Below are 14370 nucleotides of genomic sequence, written 5' to 3'. Positions count from 1 at the left end.
TGTCACGGTTTTGCAGCAGATGCTTGGGACCCATCTCAAGATCTTCTGTAGGAGTTGAAGAATGTGGAAATAGGTGAAGGCGATGGAGTTGACCTGCCTTGTCATGGTGTCATGGTGAGCGCTGAGTCGAGGATGACGCCAAGGTTGCGTGCATGGTCTGTGGGGGTAGCTGCCAAGTGTTGTGGGCCACCAGGAGTTGTCCTAAGCTGAGGAGGATGGTCCCAGGATGATGATCTCGGTCTTGTCGAAGATCAGCTTAAGGCAGCTCTCCTTCATCCAGGCGACAACTGCTTCCATCCCGTCTGGGAAGTTTTTCTTGCCCATTGAGGGGGTTTTCAGTTAGAGAGATGATCAGCTGGGTGTCATCAGCATAGGAAACGATGTTCAGACTGTAGTTCCTGACGACTTGCGAGAGCGAGGCCATGTAGATGTTGAACAGCGTGGGGCTCAATGAGGATCCTTGGGGTACTCCACAGATGATCTCTGTAGGTTCTGACAAGTGTGGCGGGAGCCTGACTCTCTGCGTTCCACCTGTTAGGAAGGAGTGTATTAATCAGAGGGCCTTGTCACGTATGTCTGCTGTGTGGAATCTGGAGTGGCTCAGAGGGTGCACTTGAACACTGGTGAATCCAGATTTAAGGCCACTCCTGAAGGCGATATGTTGGAAGCTTCTACCCACAATTGCTTATGAAGCAATGATATTCAGAGACAAGCTGGCAAATTGGCTGGAAAGGGTGCAATCCACTTATTATAGAAGAGTCTTCTCCCTACCAGACTGAAGCTCACAGGCCCAAATTTGGCTAGAATTATGCCTGTCTTCGTAGATCTTGATACCAAAGGCAACATTTTTAGCCTCCTGCTTTAAAGCCAAACAAGAACGATACACTAAAACATGCAATCTAGGAAGTAATAAATAAACCACTGATGAGTTTGCACAGTTACTTAAACACAGAACTGAATGCAAGTGACCACCGAGCAGCTCTGGTATAGAAGCTGTTGGTTAAAAAAGCAAAACTAAAATTGAGGGAGCAGAATGTGCAGGCTCTGAAGAAACAGGCACACAGAGCCTGGGCAGTAACACTGTAATGATCCAGGGGCACTCCCGATCTATCTCTCACCACCCCTTGGCAAGGACATGAAAAAATAGCTGATGAGATTAGGATTTGTTTTAATCCCCTTAAATGCCTACTGGTATGGCCGTAGGGCTTTTCATGTTTCCAACAGGCAATGCCTATGTGACCATATATTCTTGTCTATCCAGAAAGGAGGAAAATAACGATGAGCTATGCTAGACTTTGTGTTAACAATTGCGCTTATTTCACCAATAACAGATATTTTGCCTGTCACACTCATATTATGTTGGTCCTCAGATATATACAATATGTTTATATGAACAAAAAAAAAAACATACTATCTAGGCGGCATGGTACATGGCCAAAATGAGGTGAAATTTCACAGCTTCGAAGTCCCAGTACAATCCTCAATTTATCCTGCACCACCGGGCTCACCCACTGAATACGAACATTCACCTGTGAATTACAGCATGTAGCTATCACAACTGTAACTGGTGTCTGACTCTGAAGGTGTTACTGCTGTTGAAATCTGTTGAGAAGCCAGGACCCATTCTCTTGCCAAAAACTGACAAGATGGCACCAGGAGCACCTTGACTACAGAGCTCTGTGCTCGAGGCAGAGACTTTGTTGCACAGCTCAGTGATGACTGTGGGGTTTGAACTGCATGCCCACTCTGTGCTCGAGAATGTCCAGATGGTGCGGGGTGGCAGATGAGATTCCAAAGGAGATAAACAGTTGATGTGCTGTGAAGGTGTATGCTCCCGATCAGCAGACCAGGGGTCCCTGCTTCACTCTGCTGTAATTTGCTGTCATGTGGAGCCTTTAGGGGAAACCAAGGGGGGGAGGGAGGTGGGGAGGGGTGGTCATGGATCCGTGATAAAAATGGGTATACCTTTATTAACGGCTTGTTTGCCTTGGCACAGCACAATCTGTAGCTCTGTGGCGACCCTAGATGGAAAAAGGGAGACTTCACTGTGGCGCTTACAGGGGACAAACCTCTCTGATTGGCGAACTGAATCATATACCCTCACACTGGAAGGCCACATCAGAGATACTATTCACTTGCGAACATGATCAAGGACAAAGTGCACAGAGAAATATGATTGCACAATACATAACTATGGAAACCCCCTGGAATCTAAAACTGGGGTGCTACCACCTGGTGTTGTAGGCACAGAGGTGCCCTTTTACAAATTGTCCTGGAAGCCATTAAGGCCACCAAGGTCACCCTATAAAATAAACTAAATTAGTATGGACTTACACGAAAATGTTGGCATCATGTAACTGATGAACACCCAGGATTCTATCATGGAGTGCTCTGTAGATACCTCAAGGAACTATACTGACCCCATACCCTGATCGGGTAAAGTGTATCTAAGTAGGAGTTGTTTCCTGAAGGTACCCGATAACATGAAAGAACACCTGGACACTACTCTGACTAAGGAGAAGCTGGAAGAAGCTCTTGTGAATGTGCAAGAGTAAACATCCACTTATTGACTAACAATGAGGGGTGCTATGTGCAAGAAGCTGGCTCTCTAGATCGTGCACTAAAATGAAGTGTAACCCTTATTGGTTTACAGGGCTTTCTCTAAAAATCCCAGGTGCTCTCTTTTGTGGTAGTGTGGTCGAGCAGCTTAGGCTAATCAAAACGGAGTGTTGGGCCATTTGTTGTAGACACTCAGTCAAAAAATGAGACACACTAAATAAAGAAATCAGACACCAATTTATAAAAATAACACATATTGTTATATTATTGTGGGTGCAAGAACCTTCATGATCAGGTAAGTACGTCTCAAGATAGTTTTCAGCATTCAAATAGACAATATTGTGTTTTTGGTAATGTTAACCTATGGGGAAAACGCACACTGCATAGGATCTTGGACTTGTCAACTACTTACAGGACTGTTCTTCAGGATTTAAGGTAAGACAGGGGCCGTAGTCCAAGGCAGCACCAACAGGTCCCCTCATCAGCTCTGAGGCGTTCGGGTGCAGAGGTGCTTTTTTGTGTTGTCAGCCGTTGGGGTCAATGGGAAATGGTACCTGTAAAAATAAGTTGTAGGAGGAGACTGGAGGGTCCACTTGGTTCAAACCCAAAGAGGGGCTCGAGTCTTTAGGGTCTCTGGAGCTTGGATGCACAGTCGGTTGATCTGGACTCGGGCTGTGGGGCTCATATGCAGTGGTCTTTGGTCTGGCGGGTCACAGCGGTCAGAGGCACCCGGTCCTGAGGAGCCCTGCATATACAGGCTGCAGTCAGGGACTGGGAGTCCAGTCCAGCAGAACTCAAGGGTGAGTTCCGATCTTGGGGGAATCTGGCTGTTAGGGACACTGTCAATTCACTTGGATTCGAGCTGTGGGGCTCCGGTGCAGAGATGCTTTGAGGTGTCGTATTGTGGTAGACAGAGGTACTTGCTTCAGATGACGTCCTGGAGATGCGGCAAAACAGGCCAGCTGGGCCACTCTGGTTGGTGGCTTCGGCACCAACACAGTTCCTGCTCCTCAGTTCTTGCTTTTTGCAGCTCTTCAGTGTCCTTCATCATCTGAAGTCAGTCAAATCTGTTTCTCTGGTGCCAGGGGCTACCCTAAATACTAGATTTGGGGGCACTAAGGAGAATGAAGAATAGTAGCCAATGGGCTACTGACCCTCTGGGTCACTACACGACCTATATGACCACCCCCTGTAGAGAGTGGGCATAATCCTGTCCCAGAGTTCCTAATTCTGCCCTCACCAAGATGGTGGAATTTTCCTAGCATGGGGCACATCAGGCAGCTCACCTTAGGGGCGTGTCTGACCTGGGTGTACTCCACACCTCCTAGCATAGCTAATTTCCTGCCTGTCCTGGCGCCAAATGAGCCTCAGGGCAGGGGGTGGCATCCTGAAAGTCTGGGGGATGCTGGGGTTGCATATCAAAAGCAGCAGGGACTTTGACGTCCCTGGCCTTGGTATGCAGATTTCCTAGCCATTCTGCCGGAGGAGGTGTAAACACTTATTGCCAGAGCAGGCATTGTTCCTGACCTCTTAAGGGGTCAGAAGCGTGCCTTTAGTTGCAGGCTGGACTGCACCAAGCAGCCAGCACACTACAGGACTAGTAGGTGTCTGGGGTGACTCCAAGGTACCCTCTGGGTGCATGTATTAGTAAGCCCATCGCTGGAATCAGTGTGGGTTTATTAACACAAGACGTTGGATACCAAACACCATAGGTTTCAGTGAAGACATTATTTAGTTGGGAAACTTGTTTTGACCATTGTGCCCAGTGCATACCATAAGATTGCTTCCCTGTTCACTTGAAATGTCTTACCAATTGACTTAGACATCACATGGGCCTATCTGATCATGCAGATATGTCCCCACATGCAGCACAATACACCCTGTCTTAGGGCTGTAAGGTTTGGTGTAGGGGTGACTTACATATATTGCATGCAGTGTCTGCAGGCATGGCAAACACTTGTGTGCCATGTTCTGTTTTCACTTTTGTCTGCACCATGGCATGCAACCTGAAATGGCAGCCTGCATGAGTGTGGTGAGATGTCCCTTATGGTAGCAAAATACATGCTGCAGCCTTTAGGGACCCTCCTTAGTGCCCATGACCTAGGTTCCAGGGATACCATTTGCTAGGTACTTACAAGGGTGCACAAGGTATTGCCAAATGGGGAACAAATGCAGTTTTAGGGAACAAGATCTGGCACTGGGGATTTGTTTAACAAGAACCCAGTGTACTTTTGTTAAAATTGCATGAAATACCCATCTGGACCTACGACAACCTAGGCAAAATCACCTGTGTTCCTTCTTAAAAACCCTGGCCCAACAGGACTGTTGGTGCATTGACTGTAATGGTAACCCAAAGTCATTATATATGTGGTTATTAGGCTTAATCTGGGAATCCAACACTGCCATGAATAATGAATGCCTAATGGGCAATATAGAGCAGGCATTCAATTCCTTTTTTGGAAAGGAAAAAAATCTATATCGCTAATGGCCAATCACACTGGTGAAAATGTTCTCAATATGTCTCCATGTTTTTCAGAGAGTGATGCCGGTGCTACCGAAGTCCATTTTACAGATAAACTGCTGACAGACCTATTAAAGCCTTGTGCTCACCCTAGAATTAAACTGAATACTCTTTAAGCATCCCCAAAATGAGGGGGGAATTGATGCCACTGATTTTGAGTGGTAGTAACTGGCCTCACAGCTGCAGGACTTACCAGACTGGCTGGAGCACTCCACTACTGCTGGAGGTTTGCATAGTGACATCCCACTTTGTCAACTTATTTATGTTTGAGAAGTCTAAAATCTGGAATTGGGTGACTGAGGGCAAAGAAACCAACTGACGAAACTGGATGTTAGGAGTTTTCAAACCTTTAAAAAAATGTAGCCAGAGGCTGTATTGGTGACTGCGAGGAAGAAAGCCTGCACCAGCCGTGTGCAGCATCTGAGTCTGTGTACGGCCTGGGCTGGAACTGGACTGGGCAGAACCGGACGCGAGCGCCTACAGACAGCACGCACTTTATGACTTTGAAAGTTTCTCTCCTGCTGGTGCAGATAAGACTTGTTTTGGGCCTGACAGCACCGGGGGAACTTGCTGCTAATTGAAGCGCATGTGAGCTGAAACACTTTTGACTTTAAATCAGAGTCACAGTAGGCTCTTGACATACAGACTTCTAATGGGGAATACCCTGGATGTCACCAATACTGAATGGAAGGACTGAGTGGGATAGGGAACAGCTAGAGAAACACTAGAGCCCAGACATTAGGGGAGAACTGTGTAACTGTTAGTGAATGTAGTATTTTTCCTTTGTGTGGTATGCAGTAGAACTACAATCCTTCTCTTTTATAAAAGTGAGTATTTGGCTGGACAATGATTTATTGCTGCTGTTGCACACATTGAGACTTTGAGTTGTAAGTCTGTGCTCACTAATATGTATCCACACCTCTACCCTGAGGGAGATTTGGACTACTCACGCAACACTATCCTCTAAGTCACGTACAAGAGGGGTACTTGGCCCAGTTGCTCAGAGTCCAAAGTAGGTCAGGGCCCAGGACATTAGGAGTGAAATGCCTCAGCCCCCGCAGCTGGACCCAGTAGCCCCTGCGTGATCTGGGGGCCCTCTGAATAGAGTTCTGCTACACAAGACTGGCATCACCAAGGCTTCTATTCGATCCTTTTTATGGTTCTTAAACAAGATGGAACTTTTTATCCAATATTAGATTTCAAATAATTGAACAAGTTCCTAGTGGTAGAGATGTTCATAATGGTAACTCTTTGGACAATAATAATTTTTCTACCAGAAGGAAATTTCTGGTACAGACCTTAAGATGGCTTCCCTGTTCACTTGCAATATCTAGCAAAATAACTAGACATGACAGGGGCATATCTGCTCATGCAGACATGCCCATCCAAGTATTATTATGCATCCTGCCTTAGGGCTCTTAAGGCCTGTTGTAGGGGTGACTTACATATAATACATGCAATGTCTTTGGGATGGTACACAATGAGTGTGTCATGTTGTGTTTTCATTCACGGCTTCCACCGTGACACGCAGTCTGTGGTGGCAGACTGAGTGCAATTTGTGTGTGGGTCCCTTATGGTGGCATAAGATATGCTGCAGCCCTTAGGGACCTTCTTTAGTACCCATACCCTAGGTATCAGGGGTACCATTTACTAGGGACTTACAGAAACGTACAGAGATTCTAAAGTCCTGTGCCAATTGTAAAACAACTAGACATACTTTGTTTTAAAGGAAAGAGCACTGACACTGATGTGTGGTTAGCAGGCCGTGGTGCACTGTCAAGAGTTGAAAACCAGCATCTAGTAGCTAAAAAGGGAGCAAAACGTGTATGGGGGTGGGGGCACTGCAACAAAAACCCAGTTTCCTACATCCTCAATTACAACAGATGGCAGCAGAGGAACTTATCAGATCCTCCCCCTCTACAATCTCCCAGCCTATCTTGGAAAACCTTGGGCCTCATTTACGAGGCCCTATCGGCACACTGTGCCACCAGAGCATCATTTTTTACGCTCCGGTGACACAGTGTGCCAGCCCATATTTACAAGGCTGCGTAAAGTCACCTTGCATGGCTTTTCATAGCCTTGCAAATATGGATCCCTTTCATGAATAACACTGCATGAAAGGGACGCTCCATGGGTGTTGCTCGAGGTGTTCCCACACAACACTGGTGGAACCTGAAGGAATCAGATGCTTTCCCAGATTTACAAGTCTGGGAATGCGTCAGGTTCCTACTCCACCTCAGGGGTAGCATAAGGGTGATGCAACAGGGAGAAATATCCTTATTTCTCCCCATTTTTTTTCAAAGACGAAAACACCTCTTGTTATGGTTTTTGCGCAGGAAGATGTCCCTTCCTGCACAAAAACAATTATCCCCACAGCGCAGGCACCCTTGCACCATGGGGCAAGGGTGCCTGCATTGGCGCTACGCATCAATTTGTTCGCCAGCACATGGGGAGAGGTCAGAAATACACTGTATCTTGTAAATATGGCCTATTTCTACCCTTTCCTTGTGGTGCAGGGTGGTGTAGAAAGGCACTTGCTGTGCTGCCCTGCACCACAGGCCTCGTAAATGAAGCCCTAAGTTGAGAGGGTCGTATTAGAGTGTCTAGGATGTTCTAAGTAAGTAGCTTTAGACATCCAATCTTCAAGAAAGCCTTCCACTTTGCAATCATATAACAAACACAACACTGGAATTCTTTCTCAAATTGGTGCTAAAAAAATGTTCTAATTCAAGTTCTGTTGATCCATTTGAGATTTTAGAATTTTTAAAGGCAATGCCCTGGCTACATTATCTGCCCAATCGGCTGCAATAAGGCATTTCAGGAGTTTGCTGATTGATCTAACTACTATAGCTCCATTAGTGACTCATCTCCTGAAGAGTTTCCAGACTCAGGAAACTGGTGTTCCCTAATCCTATCCATTCTTGGAATCTAACATCCTGAAGGGACTACCACAGATTATGTTCACATTTTTACAATCAGCTGAGTTACTCCTTCTTGCAATAACATCGACTAGAACAGTAGGTGAACTGGGAGCCTTAGTATTGTCTTATCTGAATTTACAATTGTTCCCCGATAGCCTACTGTTAAGACTAGGCCCTAAGTGTGTTCTGTAGAATTCATCCAAATTCCCCCTTTCTCAGGAGATTGTTACCAGTTTTTGATTCTTTTGACAATTCATCTACTACTGTAGATGTCAATAGGGCATTATTGACATACATTGAGCGTATCAAATATTTTAGGCTTTCAAATGCTCTTTTGGTTCTTATGGGGCTGCTAATAAAGGTAAGATAATTTCAACTCCTACTCTTAGCAGATGGGTGAAACATCGTTGATCTGTAACCTGGGGAAGTTATCCATGGTTACATATCAGCTAATGTTGAGGCTGTTTAGGCTTGCTCTACCAGATCAACTTTTGCTTCCTGGGCAGAGGCTTGAGTGGGGGGGAAGGGGGGATTCTTCCCTGCTTAAAATCTGTCCTGCACCAACACGGTCAAACCCTCAAATGTTTGTTAACCATTATAGACTTGATTTAGGTAAGGCGTCAGAGAAAACATTTGCTTCTGTAGTCCTTGATGCAGCAGTGAGTTAATGAAGGTTACCAGTAAGTAATGTAATAATTCTTTGCTATAAACTAACATTTGTGTTTATGCAATCCCTTAACCTCCAGCAAACCCCAATCACTTACTACGAGCAAGCCATTTACCACAGACCATTCTACCAAAATGTAAAGTCTTTGCTTCACCATGATAGAATCTCTCCTCACATGGCTGTTGTTGGTGTCTTATCTGGCCATAACGCATCGTGGCCACACTCCTACCTCAGCCTACCAGGTAGAGGTCTAACATTATGACTCACTGACCCAAAATCTGGTTGGCTGTCAAGAATCAGACACACAGGAAGAAGGGGGAAAAGATTTGTGCTGGGCTCTTTAGACAAACTTTATCATCATCAGAAAGTTCATAAGGATTGCATGGCAGAAGAAAGGTTATAACTATTCATTGCTCTTCGTTGGCTCCCAGTCAATTATTGCACCATCTGTAAAAACCTAATTTTCTTGCAAGCAAAACTCCCCAAACCTGTACACCATGCCTCAAAAAATGTAATCTCAGGTGGATCTACCACTACCTACAAAAAAGACATTCTACTTCACCATATATTTTTAATACAAAAACCAGTACCTTGTCTCAGCAATCTGCACCCGATGACCTAGAATCAACAAGCCTCCTTTCATGAAAGTCCTCTTAGACCTAACTTTTTAAAATACTGGTATTTACAAAAACATATTTGTTAGCTTCCATTTTCCAGGCTAGCTGATTTTATGTCAAGACCAGAGGCTCACAGTATGTGCGTTACTATTTCCATTCAGCAGAAATAAGGAGTTAAAATCTCCAAAGTAGCGGAACACTCATCCTCTCACTAATGGAATGCTGACCCTTTTATTGCTGTTCTCTATTTATAATATTAGTGCTTGCTTAAAAGTGTTATTTGATGGATTTAGGGAGTTTCTCTTTCATTTGGATAAGACCGGTATTACGTTTGTAATGAGGTTTCATTTCTTATGGTTTTAGGTGATTTGGGTAGTTCCTTTTTATTATAAAAATGAAATGTTCTCCTTATAGGGTAAAGAAGTAGCCACAGAATAGGTTTCATGTTAACTTATGGTTTGATAATTAAGTGAGATGTGTGGAAGCCTTTGTTTTCTTTCCTATGAGTTTAAGATTTCTGCATAAACCCCAGTATTTGAGGGGCTCCTATAGTTGGAATTGACAGGAGGCAAACAACAGCACCAGTCCACTGGCAGTGATTGAAGAGGGGTTGTGGTGGCTTGGTGTGAGATGAGCCAGAGACTGTGTACAGCAAGCAATGCCAATCTTGGTAGTGATGTGGCTGTATCATGGTGGTTATGGAATATGGAGACATAGACTGGCATGGTGAGATCTGGAGAGAAGGCAAAGTCTCAGATGGAATGAGATGCCAGCCTTGTTTCTGGGGAGTACACAATGGGAGATGAACAAGCAAGGGAACATAAACACAATAATCAAAAAAGGCAGCAGGACACTTTCGACGGCATGTCACATATCCTTCCAACAAGCTAAACTAATCTTATAGAAACCCTAAATTAGGAAGACAACACAAGAATGATTAACATTCTCGACATGGGAGCATAATATTCCAGCATTCCGCAGGATGAGAGACTAAGTGTGATCGAAGAACTCCTAATGAACACAGATTAGAACTACAACACCCCAGTCAGCTTCATCATATTGTGTGCACCTTTAGTTTTGAAGAGAAGTTTATTCAGATTTGAGAATACTGTTCACCTCCAAATGCAAGGTGCTTCCATGGAGAGTATCTTTGCTCCACGTTTGGCAGGATTGTATATGAATAAATTTGAGAGCAACAGTGTGTATGCAGAAGGAAACCCATACAAGAACAGTTAACACTATGGCACAGATACATAGATGAGATCTTGGCCATATGGTGAGACTCAGCAGATAATGTAACCAGCTTTATCACATGGATCAATGGATTGGATCCCTACCTAAGGTTCACACCAATAGCCTTTCTTTCCTAGATTTGAAAACTAAAATTGATGTTGGGAAGACTGTACAATCATGGAATTCAGCACTTTCCATGTTTCCACAGGGCACTTCAATCAAGTTAACATTCACAATTGCTGATCTTGACATGAAAAGTTACACAAAGACATTCAATGTATGCAGTGTGTATTAATAAAGTTACATCTTGGCTTTTGCACTACTCACAGTTTGTTTTCCGATTGGGCCAGTTTTTCTTTAAGGTGCTCAATTTCAGAATCCAGTTCCTGGGTAATCACCTGTGCCTGGAATTCCTTTTCCTGGTTTGAAACAAGTAAGGACTCCAGGTTTTTCATGGAGATTCGTTCACTTCCCAGCTGTTTCCTGATGAGCTCTATTTCTGAATGTGCAGAAGCCAGTTCTTTCTGCAACTGCATGACATAAGGGTAGAAAACCTAGTTACTTCACCAAAACCTCTACCAGAACTAAGCAAATGTAATGTAAATAACAAAAAAGCATCAAGGCTTTTATTTAAAATATATCCGTTCATCACAGTAACTTTTGTGGCCTCAATCACTAATACCTATTTAGACATAATGGATCAGCGGGGAGAGGTATTACAATTGAAAAGATGAGACAGAGCACATGTGTGGCCCAGCCTAAGCTCAGGTTCAATCAAGCATATGCGCAAGGGGCTGCCCATGAATCCCCTTTCTATGGTCCTACGTGCGATATAAGCTAGATGATATGGAGCACACGGGGAAAGCAGTGGGCTGTATGACTGAAGAGAGCAAAATAACCTGCACAAACTCTTATGTCTCAGCCCACCTATGTTGAAATGCACAAGATTTCTACTTAGAAAAATCTTTAGGTGAAGGGCAGCTCGAGCACCCATTCAATATATAATATTAACAGAAAATATGGGGCAGAAAAAGTAGGTAGAGACATGGCAATAGAAGGCCACAAAACAGCCTTAGCCCTAACCTAACTGAAGAGCTCACAGTTCAAAATGGAAGTAATGGTGCAAGTATACAAGAGGCATGCTAGTGAACTACATATACTTTGGAGGCAAAGTGTTGAGTAAGAGACTGCATTTGCATCATTTCAACTGTAAAATGTGGTGTGTATCTCTTGTCAGAAAAAGTATGAAGTTCAATAAATCACTTCAATATTGGCAACAGTTTTAAATAAACACTTTTTATTTGAATGTACTTATTTTTTGTAATGTGTCTGTAATCACTCAATGATTGTTTTTCGGTAGAGTGCATATAGAAGGGAGAGGTGGGTTACAACATGCTTAACTGCAAAGACTGGTTGATGAGTAGCCACTCGTCTTAAAGTGTCAGAAGGTTCTGGGAAATCCTTAAAGGTCTGGTTTCAGACCAGGCCAAGGAACGGAGACAGTTCTACTGGGATTGTGAGATTGTGCTGCTAGTAATATTAAATAAGGTCAGAGAGAACAATTAGTCCTCTTTGATCTTAGAGATTATTTTAACAGTGTGGACCAATCCTTTCATCCGGAAAACCTTTCTTCAACTACCAGTGCCTATTTTCATCCAAATGCTTGGTTACAAGCCTTTCTTTCTTTTAGATTTCACAGTTAAACTCAATCTTTCTCTTGTGGGTTAGAATGCATAATAGTGCTGTCTCCACTTTCTCACTTCCAGAACTGACTTTGGCATACAAACGTACACCGACAATACCTAGATATTTTCTAAGATCACAGAAGATAGACACTCTTTCCTTAATTCCAAAATTGTATTGCCGCTGCCTAAGAATAGGTAAATGTCAGTAACATTCAGCTCAAAGAGAATGAAACTGAGAGGCTTATGTTTGACTAAGAGTTCCTTCACTAGCAGGTGTGACTTCCTTACACCAGTAGACTGTGCGCATCGATTAACACTAAACATTTATTAACAATAATACCTAAACATAGTGTTCTGCCTATCAGTTTACTCTGTTATAGCCACAATCCATTAGTGAAAAGCACGGCACATGGTGTTTACCTACAGTTAGCTTCAGTTGTAGAATAGAATAAGGTCTTTATTAAAATTGTACCCTCCTGCAGGGGCTTAATTCAGTAGATTGAAAGATTAAGCGGGCCCTCTTACAATTACTGCTCATGTTAAGTGACACTTTTGACATACCCTTTCCACATCCTGTGCTTTCGAGGTTAGTTGCCGATTTACCACTTCTTTGCTGGAGTCGAGTTTTATGCAGAGCTCCCGCGTTGAACTTAGTTCACTGAGGAGAGAGACTTTTTCAGACTTTAACTTTTGCAGCTCTTCTTCAACCTTTGCAGATGACTTGTTTAAGCAGGTCACCTGAGCCTTGTAGGAGTTTTCTGTTGAAAGATGCTAAAACAAGGAAAACGATTGTGAATACATACAACTACCACTTTAATGCTGCACACGAAGTAAAATAAGAATAACTTCAAGAACAACATTTATAAAATCATTTTTTAAGAACAAATCCAAGCATTACAGCCATGTGGTAACACTGTAGCTCAGGTAAGTAAACATATGTTAAATTTCACATGGATATTATACAGTCAATCAAAGGCCATATCCCCACACCACCTCACAGAGACCCATTTACCAAAGTGCTGCCAAATGTTATACACTGAAACATAAGGAAAAACACAAGAATAACCAACATAAAAAAAAACAACATATGAGGAACACAGCCTTTTCCCAACAAATTCCAGACTTAAAATTACATGCAACCAAACAAATAATTAACCTTCTGTAGTCCAAGACCATAACCACATAGTAACCTCTTGTCCTGAACATAACACCTTCATATTTAGCCAGGAGGACAGGACAACGATATCCATTCACCTATTTATCTATGAGGGGTTTACATATGGTGTTCCAAGCATTCACTATGTGTGTGTTAAACAAAAATATATTTCGGTGAAAACAAAGGACTGGTTGTCTAGACAACTTCATCCTGGTGAAATATTTTAAAGGTTCACTAACATACAGTAATCACAATTCTTCTATCCGTCTGGCTGAAGTAACTGTTACTAAAAAAACAGTTTTCCATGAGATGAACTGGTTATCACTGATATTCATGGGCTGCAAAGGTATGGGTCAAAAGTACAAGAACAAAATCTGTACTCAAGATTGGATTTTAAGCTGTCTTGTATAAAGCGGGCAACATTCAAGGTGTTGGCCAATTGCTACTTATATGCAGGAACAGAGGAGTGTCTACTTTTTGTTGCCAGATATCTCAGCTATCTTGGACAAACCAATCAAGGTTTACTACTACTATTTGGACATCATCTGAAAAGGAGTGAATGTGAATTACTTACAGACTTGATTCGTAACTTCTGGAGTTCCAAAACATGCTGTAAAAAACCTACACTAATTAGATCTGAAAACTACAAATAAAGTTGGATTAACTGAGCTATGTGCTAGACAGTAATAAGGATATCCCATCACCTCCTGAGAGATCCTAATTCTCTCACATAGAGCTGATTAAGTTGATAGTCTATATATATTTTATGATTCAATAAAAATATGACATGTTCAATCTACCAATTTCAGTGCCCTTGCCTTTAAACTTTGAGTTTGTGATTCATGCACTCAATTCTCCAAACAGATTAGTGCCCTTTGTGATTCAACAGCAGCTACTTCTAGAATGTTTCCTAATAACCCTCCACCTGCTGAAGAGGAAGGCATTAATAAAATGTCTCTGTCCAAACTAAATGACGCAGTCAAGTGTACTGTTAGTGCACATGTAATATTC

At 43.0% G+C, this 14370-nt stretch overlaps 1 protein-coding gene and 1 long non-coding RNA gene across 4 annotated transcripts in view; one reads left to right on the top strand and one right to left on the bottom strand.

Moving 5' to 3' along the window:
- The window catches only part of TSGA10 (testis specific 10), a 360446-nt gene that overhangs the window by 41641 nt on the left and 304435 nt on the right, over positions 1–14370 (bottom strand). For all 3 annotated transcript variants that reach the window (XM_069204318.1, XM_069204316.1, XM_069204317.1), the window contains exons 16-17: positions 12765–12974; positions 10846–11048 (exon numbers count right to left, since the gene is read on the bottom strand). In XM_069204318.1, the coding sequence (XP_069060419.1) occupies positions 10846–11048; positions 12765–12974 (413 nt within the window). The remainder of the gene's footprint in view (positions 1–10845; positions 11049–12764; positions 12975–14370) is intronic.
- Positions 1–14370, top strand: part of LOC138250014 (uncharacterized) — a 115181-nt gene that overhangs the window by 7885 nt on the left and 92926 nt on the right. The gene's annotated exons all lie outside the window — the stretch shown is intronic.

Source organism: Pleurodeles waltl, chromosome 8 (assembly GCF_031143425.1).
Source record: "Pleurodeles waltl isolate 20211129_DDA chromosome 8, aPleWal1.hap1.20221129, whole genome shotgun sequence".
NCBI lineage: Eukaryota > Metazoa > Chordata > Amphibia > Caudata > Salamandridae > Pleurodeles > Pleurodeles waltl.
Note: the sequence above shows the minus strand (reverse complement) of the source record. Positions and strands in the feature narration are given on the sequence as shown.